The sequence below is a fragment of the Panthera pardus genome, unplaced genomic scaffold (genome assembly GCF_024362965.1).
Source record: "Panthera pardus isolate Hobbes unplaced genomic scaffold, ASM2436296v1 HiC_scaffold_8, whole genome shotgun sequence".
NCBI lineage: Eukaryota > Metazoa > Chordata > Mammalia > Carnivora > Felidae > Panthera > Panthera pardus.
Genome location: NW_026527013.1, coordinates 65,853,656 through 65,878,864, shown reverse-complemented (window position 1 = coordinate 65,878,864; position 25,209 = coordinate 65,853,656). Strand labels below are relative to the sequence as shown.

At 48.0% G+C, this 25,209-nt stretch overlaps 1 protein-coding gene across 10 annotated transcripts in view; it reads left to right on the top strand.

Moving 5' to 3' along the window:
* The window catches only part of COBL (cordon-bleu WH2 repeat protein), a 271,166-nt gene that overhangs the window by 125,206 nt on the left and 120,751 nt on the right, over nt 1-25,209 (top strand). For 5 of the 10 annotated variants that reach the window (XM_053897728.1, XM_053897725.1, XM_053897729.1 and 2 more), the window contains 2 exons: nt 504-601; nt 3,908-3,982. In XM_053897728.1, coding sequence (XP_053753703.1) covers nt 504-601; nt 3,908-3,982 — 173 coding nt within the window. The remainder of the gene's footprint in view (nt 1-503; nt 602-3,907; nt 3,983-25,209) is intronic. The other 5 variants (XM_053897731.1, XM_053897730.1, XM_053897734.1 and 2 more) reach the window with 1 other exon arrangement.

Below are 25,209 nucleotides of genomic sequence, written 5' to 3'. Positions count from 1 at the left end.
TTTGTTTTTATCATTCATGCACAGGGTTCAATCCCACCCAGAGGAAAATGCCACCCAACTCACTGAAAATTGTGAGAACCTTTAGTCATTTCATAAATGGGACTTGGAGGCTTTCAGGTGGCTTGAAATGCTTTTTTTTATTAAAAATTTGTTTCCATTTATTTATTTTTGTGAGACTGAGCACAAGCAGGGGAGGGGCGGAGAGAGAGAGGGAGACACAGAATCCGAAGCAGGCTCCAGGCTCTGAGCTGTCAGCACAGAGCCCAACGCGGGGCTCGAACCCATGAACCGTGAGATCATGACCTGTGCCGAAGTCAGACAATTAACTGACTGAGCCTCCGAGACGCCCCTCAAAATGCTTTGGAAGAAATAGTTGCTGGTTTGTCCTATAAAAACCAAAATAAAGTTTAAGGGTAGAGGACTCATTTATCGAGATGTTTAAAGTGTGGTGTTTAATCTCATTCCCTAGACTGATAATAACGATACTTTTCTTTTCTCTGCAGAAACCTTTAGAAAATCATCGCTTGGCAACGATGAGACAGATAAAGAGAAGAAAAAATTTCTGGGATTTTTCAAAGTTAATAAAAGAAGCAGTAGTAAGGTAATGGGCTGAATACACGTATGATTCTGCGTTACGTAAAAATAGTTGCGTGGGATGTTTGTACTCACCCTGTCTTGGAATTTTTCTAAATATTTGTAGGAATATTAATTTCTTCAGGTGAAAGGGAACTTATTCATATGCAGGAAAGTGACTGACATACATCCAGACTTGATTCCTAAAGCAGGGTGATAATGTTGTGTTCGCCAGTGGGACCCAAAGCCACGAGCCCTGCTCTGCCGGCTCGTGCACGGCACCCGGTGTCCAAAAGGTATATTTTGCTAATCCCTAGTATTTGCTCCTTCCTAGTGAGACTAAAAGGACAAAAGCGGTCCGGCCACTGGCGGGCTCTGATTCCATATTTGTATCCAGTTCCAGGCAGAATGGGAGGGCAGCCTGGTGCTGGTGAGAAACCCCTGTGCCCACCGCCCGGACCTGTGCATCTCATTTCCCCGGTTCAGGAGGCCGAGGGAGGGGACGGTTCACACCACTTTGCTGATGAGGACGGGAAGCAGGAAATAACGGTGCTCAGGGTCCGGGCTTAGATCCGGGCTGCACAGCCCGCAGCACCCCCGGCCCGCGGTGGTTTCTGGTTCAGAGGAGGGGGGGGCAGTGAGCTCCAGGGTGAAAGCCAAGGTCAAGTGTGGCTCAGGAGCTTGGCCTCCTGCAGGTGTCTGTTGCCTTTGGCAGTGACCCACACACACCAGCTCATTTTCCTCTTTGTGTGTCCTGATGCTTTGATTTTGCTTTTGTGAATCTCTTTTTTGTTACTGGTTACATGCCCTTTCTCTGATGTTGCTAGGTGTCCTTTGAAAATCAGTGCTCGTCGTACTTCTCTCAAGATCCTTGGTGCTTTCCTTCTCTCTATCCCATATTCCCTCCCAGTCCCTCCTCCCCCTTCCCCCTTCTCCTTTCTCTCCTCTCCCCCTTCCTCATCCCCTCTTCCTTTCTCTCTCCTCCCCCTTCCCCCTCTTTTCTCTCCCCTCCCCCACCCCCTCCTCCTTTCTCTCCCCTCCCCTCCTTACCCCCTCTTCCTTCCTCTCCCATCACCTCCCCCCTTTCTCTTCCCTCCCCTCCTCTCTTCTCCTTTTTTTTGTTCTGGTCAGGTCAGGATTACTTGAAATTACAGATTCCGACTTTTGCGTTTGAATTTCCCTTCACTCTATAAATGTGGGGCTTCTGGGTTCCTGAAATCTGGGAGATCACATTTTCCAAGACTGCGTTCCTCACTGTCCTCCTTGATCCTGATGGAACCAAGTCATAGTAAAACCTACCATTTCCTCACACGGGGATCTCAAGAGTCCTCTGGAGTCTTACTCCTTTGGAGGGAAGGAACTGCCAGCAAAGCCAGTAAAAAACCAAGAAACGCTTTTGGTTTTAGCAAAATAAGGTCGCCTGTGGCGTGGGGGTGGGAGGCTGCCTGGCTTACGCCACCGCCGGGGACACTGGGAAAATGCCAAGGCTGCGGGATTCTTTCTGTCCTGGCGTCTTGGCGCTGTCCCCGTCAGGCTGCGCTTAGTTTCCCTTCTCCTGCACCTCCTCTCTCCCTTACTTTGTTTTATTTTGCCCTCGACTTCTCTTACCGGAGTATCTGTGGTTTGTGGCCCCAGCCTCTCCAGGCCTTGTTCCTCTTCGCTTCCTGGATTGAGAGGCTGTGCTAAATGCAGCTTAGCTTCGTCTTCTGGAAGCCTGCTGACGGGTAGTATCCAGCCCATTGCACAGTCGAGGAAGCACAGGCTGCATGCCCCTGAGCTGACCACGGTCCGAGTCCACACCGGCCTGTCCTTCCAGTGCCCTGGCTCTTCCTCCCTTACTCCCACTGTACTTGGTTCACACTTTTCTTCATGAATCCTAGGAGGGTTGGGTAAAATCATTACTTTCTTTAAGTTTTTTTTAATATTCTATTTATTTTTGAGAGAGAGAGATAGAGCGTGAGCGGAAGAAGGGGCAGAGAGAGAGGGAGACGCAGAATCCGAAGCAGGCTCCAGGCTCCGAGCTGTCAGCACAGAGCCCGATGCAGGGCTCGAACTCACAAACTATGAGATCATGACCTGAGCCAAAGTCAGACGCTTAACCGACTGAGCCAACCAGGCGCCCCGGGCAAAATCATTAAGTGATTCCTAAAATGTTACGATGCCAGATAGTCTGCACACATCTCAAGAGAACAGAACACTGAGAATGGAGAAATGCCAAGGCAATTTGAAGCTAACATAGGTCTTTGCAGTATCTCCTTAAAAGCAAAAAAATATATACGTGTGTGTGTGTGTGTGTGTGTGTGTGTGTGTGTGTGTGTGCATGTAGTCTCAACAAGGATATACTTAAGGGATAGCATTTTGGCTGAAGCAGCTGAGGGTGCATATCTCTCCTTATTATAAAGCTTTGGTATCTTAGGGGCCCCTGGGTGGCTCAGTTGATTGAACGTCTGACTTGAGCTCGGGTCAGGATCTCACGGTTCATGAGTTTGAGCCCCATGTTGGGCTTAAATGCTGTCAGCCCAGAGCCCGCCTGGGATCCTCTGTTCCCCTCTCTCCCTGCCCCCCCCCCACTCATGCTCCTCTCAAAAAATAAAAATAAGACTTTGGTATTTTCATTTTTGGTATTTTAAACTTGGGGGTTTCATTTTAAAACATGGTAATTTTCTACTATCTGGACACTATTTATTCTTGTAACTCAGCGGTTCTGAAAAAGTACCTAAGAATCACCCTAAGACCTCGCCTAACAATTGGATTCTTGGGTCTTCTCCCCAGAGATTCTCATGGGGGAGGGGGGGTGTCAGGAGCTGTATCTCCTGCTGCGCCCTGTGATTCTGTAGCCGGAGGCCAGTGAACCATCAATGCGAGACATCGTTCTTCACGATGGAGCGAGATACCATGATTGTTTATCTTTTGTGGAGAGTGAGATGTTCGGTGAATTATTTCTGCTGCACTCACTGAGCAGATTTAGAAAGCCCCAACCAACACTTGTTACTCAATTGGTTTTCAGAGCCCACTCATTCGGCCCAGACGCACTAACTACTGTTTTCTTCTTGTGCGTTTTCCAAGCGGACGATATGCTTTTGGGAAAATGCAAAAAGAAAATGCCTCCCCGTGAGTCATGGATTTCACAACCAGTTTTCAGATCAGTGAGCACTTTGGTTAGGGGCTTCTGGGTTCCTGAGCGGAGGGACGAGCCCCAGGATTCCCATCTAGAGTCTGCTGCCTTGAGGACCACGCTGGTATCTTTGGCTGTAGTAATCGCTGAGGATGACTTTCGACCTGGGCTTGCTTGACCTTTGACCTGGAGATGACCTGACGCGTGTCTGTGTTCCAGGCGGAGCAGATCGGGCGGTGCGGGCTGGACGGCGATGGGGACCCGTCACGGTCGGCTTTGGGAATGGGCTCGAATGTGAGTACTAACCCCGCAGGGGCTTCTTGCTAACCGGGCGTGCTTCTTGCTGCTTCAAGGAACCTTCTAAAAATGGAATCCTAGATTCGTTTGGTTGTTAGGTTTTTGTGCTTTCAGTCTGGATAAATGCACAAAGCTGCACATGGGCTACTCGTTTACCTGCCCGTGCTACGCCTGGAGCAGGTACCAGTCAGCACGGTCAGGAGGATCCTTGCTTAGAAGGACTGAACTTACGCTCTCTGGACTCACTCCTGTACGCTCAGGAGGAGCTGATGGTTTGGGGGCCACCTGGCCCTCTTTCCCACCCTGAACCCACCAGTTCCCAAACTCCTCAACTACGCTTTGAAGGGAAATTTATTCAAGTTTTGTGTATTTATTTTTTTAGTTTTATTTTGAGAGAGAGAGACAGGGGAGAGAGAGGGGGGGAGAGAGAGAATCCAGGCGGGATCCCCACTATTCGCACGGAGCCCGATGTGGGGCTCGAACTCACGAACCATGAGGTCATGACCTGAGCCGAGATCAAGAGTCCGACGCTTAACTCACTGACCCACCCAGGTGCCCCGAAAGGATTTGTTAAAACTACCTGTGCCCTCATGTTTCAAAGTTGGCATGTAAAACTTTTCTTCATAATTAAAACATTTTTTTTCACGTTTACTTATTTTTGAGAGAGAGAAAGAGACAGAGAGACAAAGAGTGCAAGCAGGGAGGTACAGAGAGAGAGGGAGACAGAGGATCTGAAGCGGGCTCCAGGCTCCGAGCTGTCAGCATAGAGCTTGACGTGGGGCTCAAACCCACAGATGACGAGATCATGACCTGAGCCCAAGTCAGAAGCTTAACTAACTGAGCTACGCAGTTGCCCCAAACCTTTTTTTCACGATTTTAAATACTTGAAGGAAAAGAATTCATAGTATGTTATAAATACTGACATTTAAAGTATATCTAATAAAGATATGCTTTACCATCACATTTTAAAATTATATGGGCAAACCCTTCTACAGCGATAAGAAATTTTGCATTATTTTCCTTTTCCGTTCTGCCAGTCCCCATGTAATATTCTGTTCTAGTCAATATATATTTTATGCTTAAAGGTCTTTTATAAAGGCTTAAATGAAATGTAAGATAAAAACGTCTATCGAAATTGGATTCTTTTAAATTTCACGTGATCATAAAGCTTTAAGTAGAAAAACATTCTGACAGATTAAGTTCACATTACAGCTGCAAATAAATAAAAACAGTATAAATATGTTACGACTTTTGATATATAATTGTTGAGCATGAAAATTCACTTTTTTAGAAGTTTTTTTTTTTATTTTGAGTGGGGGAGAAGGGCAGACAGAGAGAGAGAGGGGAGTCCCAAACAGGCTCCATACTGGCTCAGCACGGAGCCCGACCCAGGCCTCGATCCCACAGACTGTGAGATCACAACCTGAGCTAAATGAAGAGTCAGACGCTCAACCAACTGAGCCACCCCGGTGGCCCTGAGAAGTTAATTTTTTTGAAAAGATGTCACCTTTTAATAAGACAAAAAGTATTTTTTTCCATTTATTTAATATATCCATTAATGAACATAATTTATGGATAAATCTAGATAAGCTTCCACATTGAATTTTGGGACTCTTTTATATTAAGCCTTGAAAAACATTTTACATAAATAAGTCTACAAAGAAGGAAAAGTTAAGCTGTCTGCAGCTTCTGCAGGTAATTCACAGAGTGATCTATTGTGAAAATGGTTTTGAATGGACTTTTTTTCCTTAATTTTTTAATGTTTGTTTATTTTTGAGAAAGAGACAGAGCGCAAGCAGGGGAGGGGCAGAGAGAGAGGGAGACGTGGAATCCGAAGCAGGCTCCAGGCTCTGAGCTGTCAGCCCAGAGCTCACATGGGGCTCAAACCCACGAACCGTGAGATCATGACCTGAGCCAAAGTTGGACACTTCACTGACTGAGCCATCCAGGAGCCCCTCGAATGGTGTTTTATCTCTACCTGATTAAGTTCTTTTCAAATTTGTCAACAGACAAGATTTGGAGGCCATTTGACTGGTAAAGGACTTGTTACTCAATCACCCTGGAGTTACTGACTTCTGGGAGGTATAAGGAAAACCTTAACCAGACTTATCAAATAATAATTATACTCATTCCTTGTAGGCATTTTTTTTAAATACCGTTTGAAGACTTCCTTCCTGAAGGAACAAATGTGATAGAAACAGGTGTAGACATCAAATAATATATGTGAAGAATTAAAAATTTTTTCTTTATGTTTATTTATTTCTGAGACAGAGAGAGACAGAGCATGAACGGGGGAGGGCCAGAGAGAGAGAGGGAGACACAGAATCTGAAGCAGGCTCCAGGCTCTGAGTTGTCAGCACAGAGCCCGACGCGGGGCTGGAACTCACAAAGCACAAGATCATGACCTGAGCCGAATTCGGACGCTTAACCGACTGAGCCACCCAGGCGCCCCTCATCCCAAATTTTAAATCTGTTTTTGTCAAGATCTGGGGCTTATAGCCACTTTGGTTTATGGAGAAAGTTTGCCCTGTACACGAATTGGCAAAACAAGCCCTTATTTTCCAACCAAGAAGCCAAATCAAATTTAATTTGGGTTAAAAAAAAACTCACATCATACTTTAAAATTTAACTGAATGTGTTAATATGTGTCCCCATGACAAAATGATATGACTTCTGAATCTAACAGTAGATGTGTGGAAATGTTTCAGTTCCTCACATGTCACTTTAAAAACATAGGAGTTTAATGCCCTGAATTTAATACTACTTTTCCCTTTTAGTGGTCATGGGTTTTTTTTCTTAATTTTAATTTTTTTAATTATTTTTTTTATATTTAAATTCAAGTTAACACAGTTTAGTCTTGGCTTCAGGAGTAGAATTTAGTGATTCATCACTTACACAGAATACCCAGTGCTCATCCCAAAAAGTGCCCTTTTTTTAAATTTTTTTTTTACATTTATTTATTTTTGAGAGACAGAGAGAGGCAGAGCCCAAGTGGGGGAGGGACAGAGAGAAAAGGAGACAGAGAATCCCATGCAGGCTCCAGGCTCTGAGCTGTCAGCACAGAGCCCAACACGGGGCTCGAACCCACAAAGCTCAAGATCATGACTTGAGGTGAAGTCAGATGTTCAACCGAATGAGCCACCCAGGTGGCCCCAAAAAGTGTCCTTTTTAATGCCCGTCACCATTTAACCTACCCCCCCACCCACTTCCCCTCCAGCTACCCTCAGTTTGTTCTCTGTATTTAAGAGTGTCTTATAAGTGCCTCCCTCTCTATTTGTATTTTGTTTTTCCTTCCCTCCCCCTGTGTTCATCTGTCGTGTTTCCTAAATTCCACATGTGAGTGAAATCATATGATATCTGTCTTTCTCCGACTGACTTATTTCACTTAGCATAATACACTCTAGTTCCATCTACGTTGTTGCAAATGGCAAGATTTCATTCTTTCTCATCGCCCTTTTTTAAAGTGTATTTCTATTTAAGAGCGAGAAAGAGTGCTAACATGCATGAAAGCGGAGGAGGGACAGAGAGGGAGAATCCCAAGCAGGCTCCACGCTGTCATCACAGAGTCGGGCGCAAAGCTCCATGCCACGACCCTGAGATCCTGACCTGAGCTGAAATCAAGAGGCGATGCTCAACCAGTTGAGCCACCCAGACGTCCCTTAATGGCTATATTTTAAAGCTCTGTGCACATCAGCTCTCAGCTGTCAAGACAACCAAATCTCATTGGTTTCCAGTTTGAGGAAGGATTTACACGTGGCCAGAGCTGAGGCCGTACTTGAGCTAGATGCGGCCACAGGCACCTGTCCACAGAAGTGCCTGTAACCATTCTTATCTTTGTCTAAATAACCCTGAATAAAATTACCTAATGATTTTTAAGACAATCTCGTCTTTAGTTGTGTAATCTACGCAGGTTTTTACCTGCCCTGACCACATCAGCAATGCCATTTGCTTTGCGAAAAAACAGACTTAAATCCACTGAGAATGGTTTGAAATGTCCGTTGACTCATTAGTCTGTAATTTTGGTCTCAATTTTGGCCACAAATTATTGGATAATGTCTTCTAGGAGCGCTTGGGTGGCTCACTCGGTTGAGCATCTGACTTTTGATTTTGGCTCAGGTCATGATCCCATGGTCGTGAGATTGAGCCCTGTGGCAGGCTCTGTGCTGAGTGTGGGGCCTGCTTAAGATTCTCTCTCTCCATCTCTCTCTCTCTCTCTCTTTCTCTGTCTCCCTCTGCCCCTCCCTCATTCGCGCACATGCACACGTGTTCTGTCTCTTTAAAAAAAAAAAAAAAAGTCTTCCAATATTTCATACACTCTATAAGCTACATTTGTGTTTGAGTAAGGAGTCTATTTAATTACACTGGAGGGCTTGGCTGCTCACACCATTTTACTTAATGCAGTTAAGTATTACAGCTTTTTCTACAGCAAAGAATGGCCGCATAAATTTTGTTGTGGGCGTTGCTAATCTGTGTGAGTTTTTTTCTCAGTGCAACGTAAGAAAATACATTTATGATATAGATAAATAGAACCTAGGCAAAAACTTCATAGGAACTGTTCAAAGCGTTTATAAGAAAAATTACAAAATTCCACAGAGGCACACAAAAGTAGAATTGTACACGTGGAAGGCATACCGTGTTCTTAAATATGAAGATTCAACATTATTCTGTTGATTGGGTTTTGTCATAGAGCTAAATAAATTGGTTATAAAGTTTACTTGGAAAAATAAACAAGCAATGACTAGCCAGGAAAACTCTGAAAGGCAAGGAGGGTGGAAAAGCCTAACCAGTTTTAAAATGCTTCTTAAGGGGTGCCTGGGTGGCTCAGTCAATTAAGCGTCTGACTTTGGCTCAGGTCATGATCTCGCAGTGCAATCCATGGGTTTGAGCCCCGAGTTGGGCTCTGTGCTGACAGCTCAGAGCCTGGAGCCTGCTTCGGATTCTGTGTCTCCCTTTCTCTCTGCCCCTTCCCTGCTCTCACTCTGTCTGTCTCTCTCTCTCTCTCTCTCTCTCTCTCAAAAATAAATAAACATTAAAAAAAAACTTTTTTAAAATAAATAAATAAAATGCTCCTTAAGCCTCTGTAATTCAGACCGTGTCATATTGGCCACAGTAGCTCAGTGGAACCCAATAGAAAATCTGGAGCGAGTTGAAGACAGAAATTGATATACAATTTGGCCACATGTCAAATCAGTGGAGGAAAATAATCTTATTAATTCAGGAATTTGAGATCACTGAATAGCCCTACAGAGAAAGATAAAATCGTGTACATTTTCACCATAAATATGAGGGTAAAAAACAAATGAATCAGAAATGTAAATGTAAAAATTGAAACCATACAGTTACTAGCAGAAAATAGGAGTGAATTCATCTGCAAATTGAGAGTATGGGATACTTTCCTAAACACTGGTGAATTTGACTGCAAGGGAAACTAAATTCTTGAATAACAAAAGAGAGGGAGAGAAGGAGGGAAAGGGAATGTTATAAGCAAAGTAAATGTCCAGATGATGAATGTGGGACCAGGGCTCTTAGAAAAGCAATGGCAACCATAAATAAGTGAAATCATAGGGCATTTGTCTTTCTCTGTCTGACTTTATCTTATTTAGTGTGATTCCCTGTAGGTCCATCAACGTCAGTGCAATTGGCAAGATTTCATTTTTTTCTATGGCCGAATAATATTCTGTCGTACATCTTTTCTATGCATTCAGTTATATATGGGATCAAAAAAAATAAAAAGCAAACAAATGGACTCATAAAAACAGAACAAACTGGTGGTTGTCGGAAGGGTGAGTGTGGGGGGAATGGGCGAAGTAAGCGAAGGGGATTAAGACCTACAAGCTTCCAGTCACTGGGAAGAAAAATACAGCTTAGAGAATGTAGTTGATAATATTGTAATAATGTTGTACAATGTGACACTACACTTACCGCGGTGGGCATTGAATGATGTAGAGACATGTTGATTCCCTATGTTGTACACCTGACACGAATACAACATTGTGTATCTACTTCAAATTAAAAAAAAAAAAAAAGAACGAAAGAAAGAAAAAGGGGGCTCCTGGGTGGCTTAGTCAGTTAAGCGTCCGACTCTTGGTTCTGGCTCAGGTCATGATCTCACGGTTTGTGCGTCGGACACCCACATCGGGCTTGGGATTCTCTCCCTCCCTGGCTTGCTACCTCTCTCTCTCTCTCTCCCTCCCTCCCCTCAAAAATAAATAAATAAACAAACATTAAAAAAAGGTGACCTTCTAACCAAGAGAGATATTCATAGAAAGTTCGCAGAAAAAGAGGTGTAAGCGATGCCTAAATAAATGGAAAGTGCCCAGATTCACTCCTAATGAGAAATAGAAGTTAAACCTACAGCAAACTTCCCTTTCACCTCTTCCAGGGTCTGTTTGAACAGTACAAAGCTGGAAAAGGAGAAAGAGCCTTATATGCCGATGGAGTGTTTTCTGGGATTTTTTTTTTTTTTAATGAAGGGCGACTTTTACTGAACTTTTAAGTGTCCAACCTCGGCTCAGGTCATGATCTCATGGTTGGCGGGTTCAAGCCCAGAGTCGGGCTCTGCAATGACAGCTAGGAGCCTGCTTGGGATTCCTTCCCTCCCTGTCTCTCTCTCTCTCTCTCTCTCTCTCTCTCTCTCTCTCTCTCTCTCTCTCTTCTCTCTCTCCCCCTCTCGCCCCCCTCTTCCCTACACACGCTCTCTCTCTCTCTCTCAAAACAGATAAATAAACTTAAAAAAAAAAAAAGGACTCCCTTGCTAGTGGATCAGGAAGGACTTCCAAGCGCTGCCGGGAGAGTGTGTTGAGTCAGTGCTGCCACTAGGGGTCAGTGTTTTCACAAGCAGAGTGAATCCTGCTGACACTCTGTCGTCCTGGCCTGGAAAGAGCCCAAATTCCCTGTTTGGAATGTCCACAAATTGTGAGTAGAAAGCTATGTCCTGAGGGCTGAGCCACAGGTGTGTGAGGCAGAACTGAGTTTTGTTCTAAAGCAATTTCGAAGAGAGCTATGATGATGGCTTTGTACCTTTCGCTCTTTTTATTTTTTTTTTAAGTTTATTTATTTTGAGAGAGAGAGAGCACGAGCAGGGGAGGGGCAGGGAGAAAGGGAGAGAGAGAGAATCCCAAGCTGACAGCGCAGGGTGCGACACGGGGCTCAAACTCACGAACCATGAGATCATGAGCTGAGCCGAAGTGGGACGCTCAACCGACCGAGCCGCCCAGGCGCCCCATGTTGTGTATTTTCTTGCGCCTGTCTTTCTACAGACACCCAGGGCCAGCCTCGTGATACACAGCTGTGATTGCCTCCACGGAGCTCTGTGCCGTTCACAATGTGCTCTATCTCAGCGTGGTCTCTTTGTAATTTGTTATGACTCGGGCGGTGAGCAGCTTCTCTCTCGAATCATCTCAGTTGACTGGGATGCAGCAGAACTCTGCCCCTTCTTTGAGAAGCAGGCTCTGAAGTCAGCAACCATCGCTGCCTGGTTTTGTTGACACAGCGGAGTCGTGGAGTAGCAAAAGCTGAATGACGTTAAGCTCTTTCTTAAGAGCTCTCTGCTTAATGTATCTTAAGCCAGGTACCGTTCATGTGCAGCCAGTGAAAATTGATTTCCACATAGTTTGACGCTATATGTCTGATGCTAAAGGCACACATTTAGGGGGCGCCTGGGTGGCTCAGTCAGTTACGCGTCCGACTTCGGCTCAGGTCATGATCTTGCAGCTCGTGAGTTCGAGCTCCGCTTCGGGCTCTGTGCTGACAGCTCGGAGCCTGGAGCCTGCTTCCGGTTCTATGTCTTCCTGTCTCTCTGCCCCTCCCCCACTCATTTCTCTCTCTCTCTCTCTCTCTCTCTCTCTCTCTCTCTCTCCCCCTTCAGAAATAAATGAACATTAAAAAAAATAAAACTAAAGGCAGACGCTTAGCTGAAGCAAAGCCAGGTCGCATAAGGAAAAAAAGTTATTCGTGCCAAAGCTCATCCCAGTTGCCCAACACTCTAAATTTTTGTGCAGAGATTTTAAATGCTGGTTTCTCTCATTGGAAAGGGAAAGTAGCGGGAATTGCATACCTAGAGGCGATGGTCCACAGTTCCGGCGACAGTGGTGGGGATTGTGAGTTTCTACTTCTGCCCTTGAGCTACGTGTTGGCCAGGGGTTGGGATGACCCAGGAGGGGTGCCAGCGGCCCCCTTTGCAAATGCCTGCTGGACACTAATGCCACCCAGGGCCCATCCTGTTCGACGATCAGGACGCTGTAAAGAGGAAGGGGGACAGAACTAGGGCAGAAGCGGGTGAGAGAGAAACTTTATTTTGATGTTTTTGATGAGTCACAGTGATATCGATTGTTTTCTTTTTTTAAATTTTTTTCAGTGTTTATTTATTTTTGAAAGAGACAGAGCGTGAGTAGGGGAGGGGCAGAGAGAGACAGAGACAGAATCCAAAGCAGGCTCTAGGCTCCCAGCTGTCAGCAAAGAACCCGATGTGGGGCTCAAACCCATGAACCGTGAGATCATGACCTGAGCCGAAGTCGGATGCTCAACCAACTCAGCCACCCAGGCGCCCCATCCATTGTTTTCTTAAACAAAATTGTCCCAAGTTGTTACTGCCTCCTTTAGAATGTCCTCCCTTTCACCGGAACTGTGGACGATGGCCGCTCTTGGGTACCTGTCACCCAGGGCTCCCACATTTCTTTCTTTTGTCGGCCCTCGTTGCCCCTAGCAGGGAGCAGCGGTACCCCGGTCCCCGGAGGGATGAATACTTTCCTGTGCGCTCTCTGTGCCAGAGTCACGTGTCTCTCTGCAGCCAGCAGACTGGCACCTTTTACCAGGAGGACCCCGAGAACCACCCAGGCTGCTGTCTGAAAAGCAAGTGAGGGGGACACTATGGGGAGGGGGAGATTAATTCTACTCTTCGGAAGTGGAGACCGGAAGTTAAGGCACCCGGGTTAGAGACATGGACTGCGTGAATATCTACTTCCTGTCACATAATCCGGGAATAATACTCTGGATATTGCCCGCTCAGCGGGTACCCTGAGGGAAGTTGAGTCTGGGGCCTCGTTCTATAGCACGATGAACGCTGTGGGACCATTCCAGAGCAGAACGGAGGGGCAAGTTAGGAGCAAAGGGTCGATGAGATCTGGAGGCTGACCGTGGTCATTCCCAAAAAGGGACAGTTGAGCGTGAGGCATAACGTGCTGATCACACCTGTGCTACATGTCGATAGCCAGAAACCAGTCACCTTCTCAGGCTTTCTACTTAGGGCTGTTGTTTAAAATAGTAGAGGATCCCAGCCCCCCCCCCCCAAGTCAAAAGTCTAGGGCCAGACTGCTCCACTCGTCAGTTCTACCAAACATTCGAAGTAGAATTAATTGTCCTTCTCCAGCTTCCAAAAAATGGAAGAGGAGGGAACACTTCCAACTCATTTTGCGAGGCCGGCATTACCCTGATAATCAGTTCAGTATCCATGATGGACATAGATGCTGAAATCCTCAACAAAGTATTAAGAAACTGAATTTGATAATTCATTGAGGGGATCATCTAGCACGATTTATTGAATCGACGTGACACAGCACATTAACGAAATCAAGGATAAAAAAATCTATAGGATCATCTCAATAGATGCCAAAAAAGTGTATGACAAAAGCCAACATCCATTTATGATAAAAAAAAAAACACTCAACAAAGTGGGGATAGAGGGAAGTCACCTCAACGTATTAAAGACCATGCATGACAAACCTCTTGTTAACATCATACCTAATGGTCAAAAGCTGGAAGCTTGTCCTCTAAGATCAAGAACAAGACCCGGATGTCCCCCACTCCACTTTTATTCGACACAGTTGTGGAAGTCCTAGCTACAGCAATTTGTCAAACACACACACACACACACACACACACACACACACACACAACAAATAAGGCGTCCAAGTTGGAAAGGAAGAATTATCACCATTTGCAGATGAGATGGTATTATGTAGAGAAAACTTTAAAGACACCATCAAAAAACTGTTAAAAGTAATAAATACATTCACTAAGTTCGCAGCATACAAAATCAGTATACAGACATCTGTGACGTTATATGCTAATAAAAAACCACTAGGAAGAGAAATTAAGAAAACAACCCCATTTACAGTTGCATCAAAAAGAATAAAATAGGAATAAATTTAACCAAGAGGGTGAAAGACCTACATGTTGAAAATTATAAGACATTAATAAAAGAAATTGAAGAAGACACAAATAAATAGATATCCCATGCTCATGGATTGCAAGAGTCAATATTAAAATGTCCCAAAGCAATCTACAGATTCCTTATAATCCCTATCAAGATTCCAATCACATTTTTTTTAATTTTTTTTAACGTTTATTTATTTTTGAGACAGAGAGAGACAGAGCATGAACGGGGGAGGGCCAGAGAGAGAGGGAGACACAGAATCGGAAGCAGGCTCCAGGCTCTGAGCCATCAACCCAGAGCCCGACGCGGGGCTCGAACTCACGGACCGCGAGATCGTGACCTGAGCTGAAGTCGGACGCTCAACCGACTGAGCCATAGAGCAAATAATCATAAAATATGTAGAGAACCACAAAAAAACCCGAATAGCCAAAGGAATTTTGAGAAAGAAGCTGGAGGCATCGCGGCATTTGATTTCAAACCGTATTACAAAGCTATAGTAATGAATACAGTATAACATTAGCATAAAAGCAGATGCATAGACCAATGACACAGAATAAAGAGCCCAGAAAGAAACCCATGCACGTATGGTCAATTAATTTACAGAGGAGCCAAGAATATACAATGGGAAAAGGATAGTGTCTTCGGTAAACAGTGTTGGGAAAACTGGACCACTCTCTTACACGTACACACAGATTAACTCACAGTGGATTAGAGACTTGAACTTAAGACCTGAAACCATAAAACTCCTAGAAGAAAACATAAGCAGGAGGCTCCTTGACATCAGTCTTGGTGATGATTTTTTTTTTTTAATCTGATGCCCAAAGCAAAGGCAACCACAAAATCTCCAGCAATTTTCATGTAATGACACATATTAAATGCGTTCATTTCTCAGGGTGCCTGGGCGGCTCAGTCATTTAAGCTCCCACTCTTGGTTCAACTCAGGTCATGATCTCACGGTTCTTAGGTTTGAGCTGCAAGTCAGGCTGTGCTCTGACAGGGTGGAGTCTGCTTGAGATTCTCCCTCTCCCCCTCTCTCTGCCCCTCCCCTGTTCATGCGCACGTGCTCTCTCTCTCTCTCTGTCACTAGATAAACTTAAACAATGTGTTAATTTTTCATTATGATTTTGGTAGTGGAATTATTAAATATTCCAGTAATAAAATATGAATGAATATTAACAAAGTTCATTTTCAATTAAATTTTAAAATCTCCATAAGCAAATTGAACTATGAATATCCATTAACCAAAGAAAAAGCAACTCAGTGATGAAATGTCCCTGCACAAGTAAATTTGGGGAGATTATATTTACATTTGTGTACACATATGGATGATTCCCTCTTAGTTTTACTCTAGTTACTTGAAAATTGCCCTTTGCGACGATGTGGGTGGAGGTGGAGAGTATAATGCTAAGCGAAATAAGTCAAAGACAAGTACCGTACGATCTCACTCATGTGGAATTTAAGAAACAAAACAGACGAGCAAAGGGAAAGAAAAAAGAGGGGGGGGGGGGGAGGGAGGGAGGGAGGCAAACCAGAAACAGACTCCTAACTAGAGAGAACAAACTGATGGTTACCAGACAGGACGGAGGTGAGTGAAATAGCAGATGGGGGGTAAGAGTACAGTTATCATGATGAAAAATAATAAAATAATAAAAAAGATAAAATCACTAACAAAGCTACAAAAAAAAATAATAAAATTAGAAAAATTAAAAAAAAAAAAGGGGGCCACCTGGCTGGCTCATTCGGTAAAGCGTGCGACTCTTGATCTCGAACGTGGGTCGTGAGTTCAAGCCCCACGTTGGGCACGGAGCCTACTTCAAAAAAAAAAGAAAAAGAAAAGTCTGCTACGTATCTTGCGACTGAATGTAACTACCAGCCATAATAACGGGTAGCCACAAAGCAAAGTTAGCGGTGATACATTACTTAAAAGCAACAACGGCACATTTGAAAGCCTAGTCGACTAATTTTAACGTAAATGGCGAGCCAGTAAAAGCCATCCTTTGTGCTGTGGGAGTCAGCACGTGAGCAGTGGGAACCTGACAGTCCCCCGTGGCCACCAGGAGCCACCAAAGACGACAAAACCCGAATCCCGGGGAAACTCGAGCCATATGTGAGTTTAATGCTCTGAGCACAAACTAATGATGACTTCCAGCGGGCTAGAGCAGGTGGGCCTCTGCCAGAGGGACACGTGGGGGTCTTGTGACCACAGCTGTAGAAGGAGGTCTGTGGTGTGGGTGGTGAAGATCCTTGAGGCCCAGCCGGGGAGGCGGGATTGGACTTCGAGAATGAGCTGGAACAGCTGAGAATTCCCATTTCAGGCATGAGACACAGAAAGGCCTAGAAGCCCCCAGCCCCGGTGTCCACCCCCACCCCCCACCGCCAAGATCAGGGGCAGATTGTACTGCAAGTGTGAGAGGTTTCTCCAAGTGGACTCATGGTCTGGGCCTCTGCCTGCTCCTCCATAGTAAGGAGCACGGGTGGGGGTGGTCTGGGGGGAGGGGGGCGGCAGAGCCCACTGTGACAGAGTCCCCTGAAGGAAGGACTACCTGGGAACCGGACACAGTGGCAGTTAGCGGTTAGTTGTCATTCTTCTCTCCTGCTTTTGGCCTGGCACGTGAGCTAACAACAGGAGTGGGCTAGGATGGTTTCCGGAACAATGCAGAGGGAGGGGAGGGGAGAAATGTGGACCGTGGCCTCAACAGCACCGAAGGGGTGCTGAACGTGTTGATAGCACGAGGGGTCCCCCCCGGTGCTATTCACCAAGCCGCAGATCCAAGGACGTCCCTAGTAACACATTGGGGGGCACCTGGGTGGCTCAGTGGGTTGAGCATCCGACTTCGGCTCAGGTCATGATCTCACAGTTTGTGGGTTCAACCCCCTCATCGGGCTCCACGCTGACAGCTCAGAGCCTGGAGCCCGCTTCAGATTCTGTGTCTCCCTCTCTCTCTGCTCCTCCCCTGCTCACACTCTGTCTCTCTCTCTCAAAAATAAAGATTAAAAAAAAAAATTTTTTTTTAAAGTCAGGACTTTGAAATAAGGCTGTGTTCTGTCCCGAGATCACGAGCCCCAGTTGGCTCTCAAACACAGATCACTGAGGTGCCTGGACAGCTGGGGTAAGGATGGGCCACCGGCCAGCAGATGGTGAGGTCCCCTGGGTGCGTCCTCCTGGGGCGTCCCCGGGCCGGGAGTGAGCCAAGCCCTTGGTCTCTTTCTGACCTGGAGGAAATGATCGAAGTCCTGTGCTCATGGGGTCAGCTGGGAAGTTGCCCCGCTAGCTGTTGCTGGTGTTGCTGCTTTGCCCTGGCTTCCTCTTGGCCAAGAAGTCACAGGGCTGGCTGCACGTTGCAGGTCCACTGTCCCCGACCCTGAGGGACTGCTGCTTCTCTCTTTGCATTTTCTTGGCAAGCAGACCGTGTCACGAAAGGGACACCCTGACTCTCAGGGCTTCCTTCTCTTTTTAAAAAGCCTGGAGCCTTTCTTTCCTCACCTCGTTCTTGGCCACAGCAGTCAGTACCCCCTGGGGACTCTGGGAAGGATGGGCAGGGCTGCAGAGGTGACTCACTTCCTCCGCCGGGCACCTGCTTTCTGTTCGGGAATACTCCACTCGGAGCAGAGATGAGCTGGTGCATCCCAGGGCGCAGGGACTCGACCTACCCACGGGTCCCCCCAAGAGGAGGACCTTTCGGGTTGTGGGTGACACGGGGCCGCGTGGGATGGCAGCTGGCACGCGACATTTATAGACAGCTTGGTTGTCTTTAGCGCAGAACCATAGAACTCGAATGTAAGTAATGCATTTAGATTGAAAAACCTAAGTGCACAGCAGCCTGGGAGCGATCAGACTCTCTACGAGTTCACGCTAAGAGGACCGGAGATTCTGATTGGTCACAGGACCAACATGCGGACAGGTGGACGGGTGTGCATTGTTTCTGTGTGCTCAGTGCGAGCATGGTCATTACCAGACACACGGGGTTCTGCCGAGAGATGATCAGATCAATACGGGGAGGAGCTGCAGGTTCCAGGTCTTAGGGGAGGAGGGCGGGGGGAGCCTCTGGCTCCGGAGGCAGTGACTCCTCTCCTAAAAAATCCTACAGAGCATCTGGCTCATATCCGGGTGAGAAGTCGACACCCCACCCTTAAGTCTCTTGTCATTTTTTTTCCACTTTATTTTTTTAAATTTTTTTAATTTTTGCTTATTTTTGAGAGGAAGAAACAGAATGTGAGCAGGAGAGGGGCAGAGAGGGAGACCCAGAATCCCAAGCAGGCTCCAGGCTCTGAGCCGTCAGCACAGATCCCGATGCGGGACTCGAACCCACAAACCAAGAGATCATGACCTGAGCCAAAGCCGGACGCTCAACCGACTGAGCCACCCAGGCGCCCCTTAAGTCTCCGTAATTTTGCCCTGGGGGAAATAGGGCACTTTCCAGAAAGCCAGCGCCCCTTGGTTAGGAGACCCCTAACCCTTTGGGTTTTGGAGCTTCCTGCCCCTGTCTTCAGGGACCTTCCAACCCTGAATAGCCACAGGTGGCCTTCATGTGCAGAACAATGTCAACCAGAATCATCTTCTGAAACTGGCCACATGGTTTGTCACCCTTGTCTCATCGTCCAGGCCGAAAGAAGCCTGGACGGAGTTTCTGCTTCCTCCTGGAGGATTGAGAATTACCTGCCCCCTGCAGCATCTCCTGGAAATGGTAACGTTACTGTCCAGCACAATCAAACTATAAGAAGAATAGCAACCACGTGAATGTATTTTTAATGACCCGTGTCAGCTCTGTGTATTGGGGTCCTTCCCAGAACACGGAGGCGAGGTTTCTGGGGTTGACAGTTGATGCGAATCCTGGCGTGGGCTCAGCCCATGCTGTGTGCCTTTCCTGGATAGCCGGCGCATGGGGTTACTCTGCCGAGGCACCACCAGGGTGCCCAGGCCACTTAGGTGACAATTGGGCCACGGCGTGGCCGTTCTCTGCATCGCAACACGGTTTGGCTCCCCCTCTTTGCCTCCGGTGCCCAGAGGTCTGTGGAAGACACAGCACTTTGTCCTGTGTGTGTGTGCCCGTTCGAGCAAATGGACCCGGCAGTGTAAACGTTGCTCATAAAATGAGAGAGAGCACCATAGCCAGAGCAGGACAGTGAGCTCGTGACTCTCGAAGGCGGCGTGATGTGGGGAGAAACCTGAAGCCTGGATGCACCTGACCATGACCCTCGGGTGGGCAAGGTTCCAGGGCGTCCCGGGGAGAAATTATCCACCACCATGGTCCTCAGAACTCGGGTCCTTGTGGCCCTTCTGGCAATCGTTAGGCGGCAGATGCTGGTGTTTCACACTGACTCACGGACGGCCAAGGAAAAACTGGGCAAATGGCAGAACAGGGCACCTTTGGCAGGGTGCCCTTTTGTGGAGGACGAGCTAGCTTCAGGCTCGGATGTAGGGAGAGGGATGCCCGTTCAGTGAACCAGCAGGCCAGCCTCCTGTCCAGGCCGGGAGACCCTGTGCAGAGCCTCACAGCCAATCCCGACAGAGGGCAGGTGACATTCGTCTCAGGGACTGGGCACGATAATCCAGAAATCGGGGCTGAGCTCTCTGTGATAAGAGGGGTTGCTGAGAGATGCTTCATGCAGAAGCGAGTTACTGTATGTGTGTACGTATGTGTGTGTTTTCACACACACACACAAGCACACACTACACGACTAGGGGGACGTTATTCAGCAGAGGCTGGCCGGGGTGGTGATTCTGCAGGACCGGGGAGCTCTCCTGAGGCATCCACACACACACCCCTTTGCTGAGATTCGGGAAAGCTCACTTCCTCCTTGGCCTCTTGGTGAAAATACCTGAGGGGCCCCCCGGTAGGGAAGGTTGGCCAGCTTCCCGGGGAGGAAGCAGGGAGAGTTTGCTGTTTATGCTGCCCGGAAAGGAAACAAGTCAAAAGGGAACCTCACATGCTAGGAAGAGCCTCTGGGTCACCGCCATCTGAAGGATACTAGGGAAGTGGGGCTCCAGTGGGAAGTCAGGAGGATACCCCGACTGGCAAGAGGGAGGGACTGGAGAGCATCATACTTCTGCACAAGGCTAGCGGAGGTAACCTTAGAATCCAGCCGGGAGAGACTGGTGCTCCCAGAGGGAAGAAAAGAGAAGACAGACCCTCCCTCCTCTCTGGCGCCTGGCCCTGGGCGCCACCTGTCCCACGCCACCCAGTGACCGGGCTAGTGAGTGTGGAGAAGCTGTTCTTGGCTCAAGGCTACGAGGCCTCGGGGACATGGCCAAGGGCAGGCTGGCAGAGAGCCCGCCATGGGAATGTCTTTGGGAGAGCCCAGTCTGCCCACAGAAGCCTGCCCTTGACCTATAACCTGGAGCCAGGTCCCGCCAGCTCCCCCATATCCCACGCACAAAGATGAGAGCATCTCACCCTCCCAGGCCTGCTCCCCAGTTTCCTGATGGCTTGCAGCCATCCTCCTTAACGGTCCTGGTGGTTCCATTTTCCTCCCGGCTTGTTCCCGTCAGAGCAGAGACTGAGTAGAACACCGCTGACCTTCTGTGACGTCCCTGTGTCACGTGCCTCCAGATGGGAAAATCTGCCTCTGCTCTCTGGGTCTGTCCTCTGACTCCCTGGCTTCCCCGGGCCCCCAGGCTGGCCACCCCCAGGCTCTGGGATGTGCAGCTCCCATCAGCCACCTTCCTCCTGACCCTCTTTTTATCTGAACAAAAGTTAACATCTTCACGAAAGACGTCGGGAGAGCTGCACCCCAGAAGCACAGGGTGACAAAGGAGAATCTCGAGTAACCTGCCCAGGGCTTTGCAGGCGACCTTAGGATGTGTGTGCCCAGAGGTCCCCTCCCTGTTGCCTTGAAGACATGCATTGGACCAGCTGAGCATCCTTTGGGGCATCAGGGCCTCTGAGAGATGGGTCAGGGGTGGGGCCACTGGTAATTTGTTAGTGGTAAAGTACCAGAGTTTATGAGTGATTTACTGAAAGCATACAAAAGGCGTAGAAGGTGTGCCCTGGAAAAACATCGCCATTCGCCTTGTGATGTGCTGTCCGAGGGCACCTCCAAGGGTTGGGTTGCGGGTCTTGGACAGACGCTGCTTGCGAAGGTTAGTCACGCACGCAAATACCAGCCACCGTGGAGGTCGGGGGCCTCCCCAAAATGCCAGTGGCTGATGCTGTGAGTCTGTCCCCGCAGAGAGAAGGAACAGCAAAGCACCAGTAAGCCGGGCAGTGTGGTGTGATGGCTGGGGGCGGAGATTCTGGAACAGTGATTCTTAACCTCGGTTCTTGACCCGTCGTTCTTAAATCTTAACCATCACAAGGAGATGCCTCGTGGGCAGCAAGCACATGAAAGGATGCTTGACATCACGATGAACTGGGGGACTGCAAATCCAAACCACAGTGAGATACCAGTTCACACCCACTACGGTGGCTATAACTTAAAAAAGAAGAAGAAGGAGAAGAAGGAGGGGGAGGGGGAGAAGAAGAAAATAGCAAGCGTTGGCAAGGATGTGGAAAAATTGGAGACCTCATTCTTACTGGCGGGAAAGCGAAGTGGTGCACCTGCTGTGGGAGACAGGTCAGCGGCTCCTCTGTAAGTTTAACGTAGAATCTTACGGGGGGACACAGGGTTCCACGCCTGGGCGCCCACAAGACCTGACAACAGCTTTTCAAGCAAGAACCTGGACCCACACGTTCAGAGCGGCTCTATACACAAAAGGCAAACACAGCCCAGATGTCCACCCACAGATGAATGGGTACCCAAAATGTGCACCGTCCAGACAAAGGAATATTATTTAGCTATAGCAAGAATGCAACCAATGCATGCTGTAGTGTGGACGAACCTTGAAATCTGTCATGCTAAGTGAAAGAAGCCAGAAACCACCTAATGTCTGATTTCAATTGTATGAAGTAACCAGCACAGATAAGTCCACCAGTCAGAAAGCATAGCTGTGGTTGGTTCACGGGGGCTGCGGGGAGAAGCGCAGGACAAGTGGCCACGTAATGGATACAGTGTTTCCTTTTGGGGTGCTGAAGGTTTCCAGAAGGATATGCGCCATGGTGATGGCTGGACAGCATTGTAAATACACTTAATGCAGCCGAACGGTACACTTTGAAATGGTTAAAATGGTAAATTCGAGGTTGTATATTTTGGCAGTCTTTTAAACAAAGGAAAACAATGGATGCCTTGTCCCCTCCCAGGGTCTCTGCTGAAGCTGGTCAGTTTCCCCCAAAATTGAACTTGTGTTTGTGTGGCCTTTCAAAGCTCCCGGGGCATGGGGGTTCCGGTGTGGGGCCAGGTTTGAGAACCAGCTGTGCTGGTGGGAGGTCTCGCTCGGTGGCCCCCGTTTTTGACCTGTGAGATGGGAGTCCTATGGTTACCTACCTCTGACAGTTGTTACAAGGATCTAACGGGTGCGTGAAGATGTGGCCGCTGAACGTCTCCACATGTTTGCTCTTAGCAGGGCCACCTGGCATCTAGATTGCCTCCTTCACCAGGTCAGTCCTTGTTCCGGAACTCTGCCCGCAACAGGTGTTCAGCTCCGATTTCCTTCCAGGAAGCAAGACCATACTTCTCTGTCCAGGACCGCCCTCGGAATGCAGTTGTCCTGTGTTCTTTGCAGTGTGGCGTTTTTCCTAGACCACCCGGATCGTAGTCCTGTTCTGGATATCGAATTCTGGGGCCACTCTCATCTGCAACGTGGTACACAAAGACCACGGTGATGAGGAATGCGCAGGTGAGGGCAAATCGTTTCGAACAGTGCTTTGGCCAGCGCAACCCCGGAGGGCCACGGTGGGACCACAGTGAGTGCTCCCCGCCTCTTCAGACAGTCCTCCCACTTTGCTTGAAGATTGATTCACCCAAAGAGAAATCTCATTAGCTTGATTTCCTCCGCTGAGCGTGACTCAGTCACTTGGCATTAACAGAGGAGCCTCCCGGATTTGATGACGTCCCAGAAACCATCAGATCTCGTGCAGAGAGATTTGTTGTCACCTTACTTTTGCTTCTGTGTCACTAGAGATAGACAGCCAGGGTTCTCATTTCCTTTCCTCATGCAGCCTGTGGTATTAATCAAGTGCTCATGAGCCCCTCGGTATGAGAGGCCTCCTTTGGTTTGCGGGACTGCGGTTATCGAAAGTGCACCCCACCTGAGATCTCACTGCTGATGCGCTATCGTAAGCTCATCCTCCAATCCAGCATTCAGAACATGCCACCGTGCAGGTGACAAGAGATTTGCATGCACGTCTGAAAGGGAAAACCTTGGCTTTCTTCGTGATTAGGGTTTGATGATGTACTTGAACAAGAACATTTTCCCCCCACATTGAACTTGCGTTTGCCAGAGTTGAAATCTCACATGGGACCATAGCACGCATCTCACATGTACACGTCGTGTGGACTTAGGTCTTTCCCCCACATTTGTCGGCTGGGGTCCTCCCTGTGAGCCCCACCTGCAGCCAGGCCCCTGGCCCCACGCCCTAACCACACTATACGGTGCGACTTGCTTTTTGGCTTTGCTCGTCCAAATCCCAGCAAGCCTTTGCACCTGGGTTGTGTCTGCTCTCTCACGCAGGGCCCGCTGGGCTTGGAGTTTGTCTCCCAAGACCCCATGGGCCACCAGGGTCACAGTCTTCCTGAGTGTGGCCAAGACATGGTCTATATCTTGGATCTACAGAGGAACTTGCTTCCTTTTCATTCACAGGCTTCTCAGAAAGTTCTGGCTTCCTACCGCTGTCATCGTTAAACTTGCCTATGATGACTAGTCAACACGTTCCCTGTATTCACACGTCTGCTAACAGGTCTCGATCTCAGGACTGTCCCACAGCAAAAGCCGTAGAGGATCACAGCTCAGCCTGTGTCTGCACAGTGTTGTTAACAGAAAATCAAATACTACCAGTTGGATCCTCTTGGTTTGCTTATTTTCTTAACTTATATTTTTTTAATGTTTATTTATTTATTTTGAGAGAGAGAGAGAAGATAGTGTGAATAGGGGAGGGACAGAGAGAGAGGGAGAACATCTCAAGCAGACTCCACGCTGTCAGCACAGAGCCTGATGCGGGGCTCGATCTCACAAACCTCGAGATCACGACCTGAGCCGAATCAGGAGCTAGGTGCTTAACTGACTGAGCCACCCAGGCGCTCCTGGTTTGCTCATTTGAAGAAGAGATCCTGCTAGTAGAGAAATGACCCCAAATTATTCTCGTGTTTATAACCGTTGAAGAGCTTACATGATTTAGCATTTTGCTGGCTGAAATAATGTATCCCGACCAAGAAGCTTCTGCAGCTTTCCCAGTAAAGAAACGCCATCCCTCCGGCATCCGCGTGGAGGAACTCAGCCAAGAGAATGGTCATTTCCCAGCATTTCATGTACCAGAAACTGGATTCATACGTCTCTGCCCTTCACGGGGATCAGTTCCCACGAAGCTGGCATGCTTTATATACCTCTTGGTGTGCATTTACTCTGGATTGACTCTAGAGCTCCAGGGTCCCAGGAACCAGCACACCCTCTGGCTGAGGGATGTAGCTAATGGCCTGTCAGGAAGGCTGTGCCATAAGGATAAGAGAAAGCAGACAGAGAATACCTTCTCGGGAAGGGAACTCTGCCCCACCCCTTGCCCAGGACGGTGCTGGCAGCCACCAAAGGGAATGAGAATATTCTGTCCTTTCTCAGCAGAAAACAGCAGGAGCTCCACCACCCAGGTACCCCGAGGCTGTCTGTCTGCCCCATCAGGCTTGTAATGGACGGATGGACGGTCCTGCCCTGGACTCCGCCAAAACCAGTATTGGGAGGAAAAAAGGTGGGAGAACAGGTCTGACTGCATCTTCTGGCCCGCTTGGTTCTTTGAGCAAGCAGGCAGAAGAAAAAAGTTCTATTGACACCTTTCAAGAGGGGGCAGCATAGCGTAAGGACAGGAGAGGCAGCCGGCCTCCTGGATCCGAGTTCATCCCATCCGCCGGCAGCTGGGCCGGCGTGAGTACCTCCGCTGTCTCCTTGGGCTTCAGCTCTCCTCCACATTAAAACTCCAAGATCGTGCCGTCCTAAAAGCGTCCGATCCAAGCTAGGAGATAGGCTTGCCCGCAGCTGTTTTAACCACAG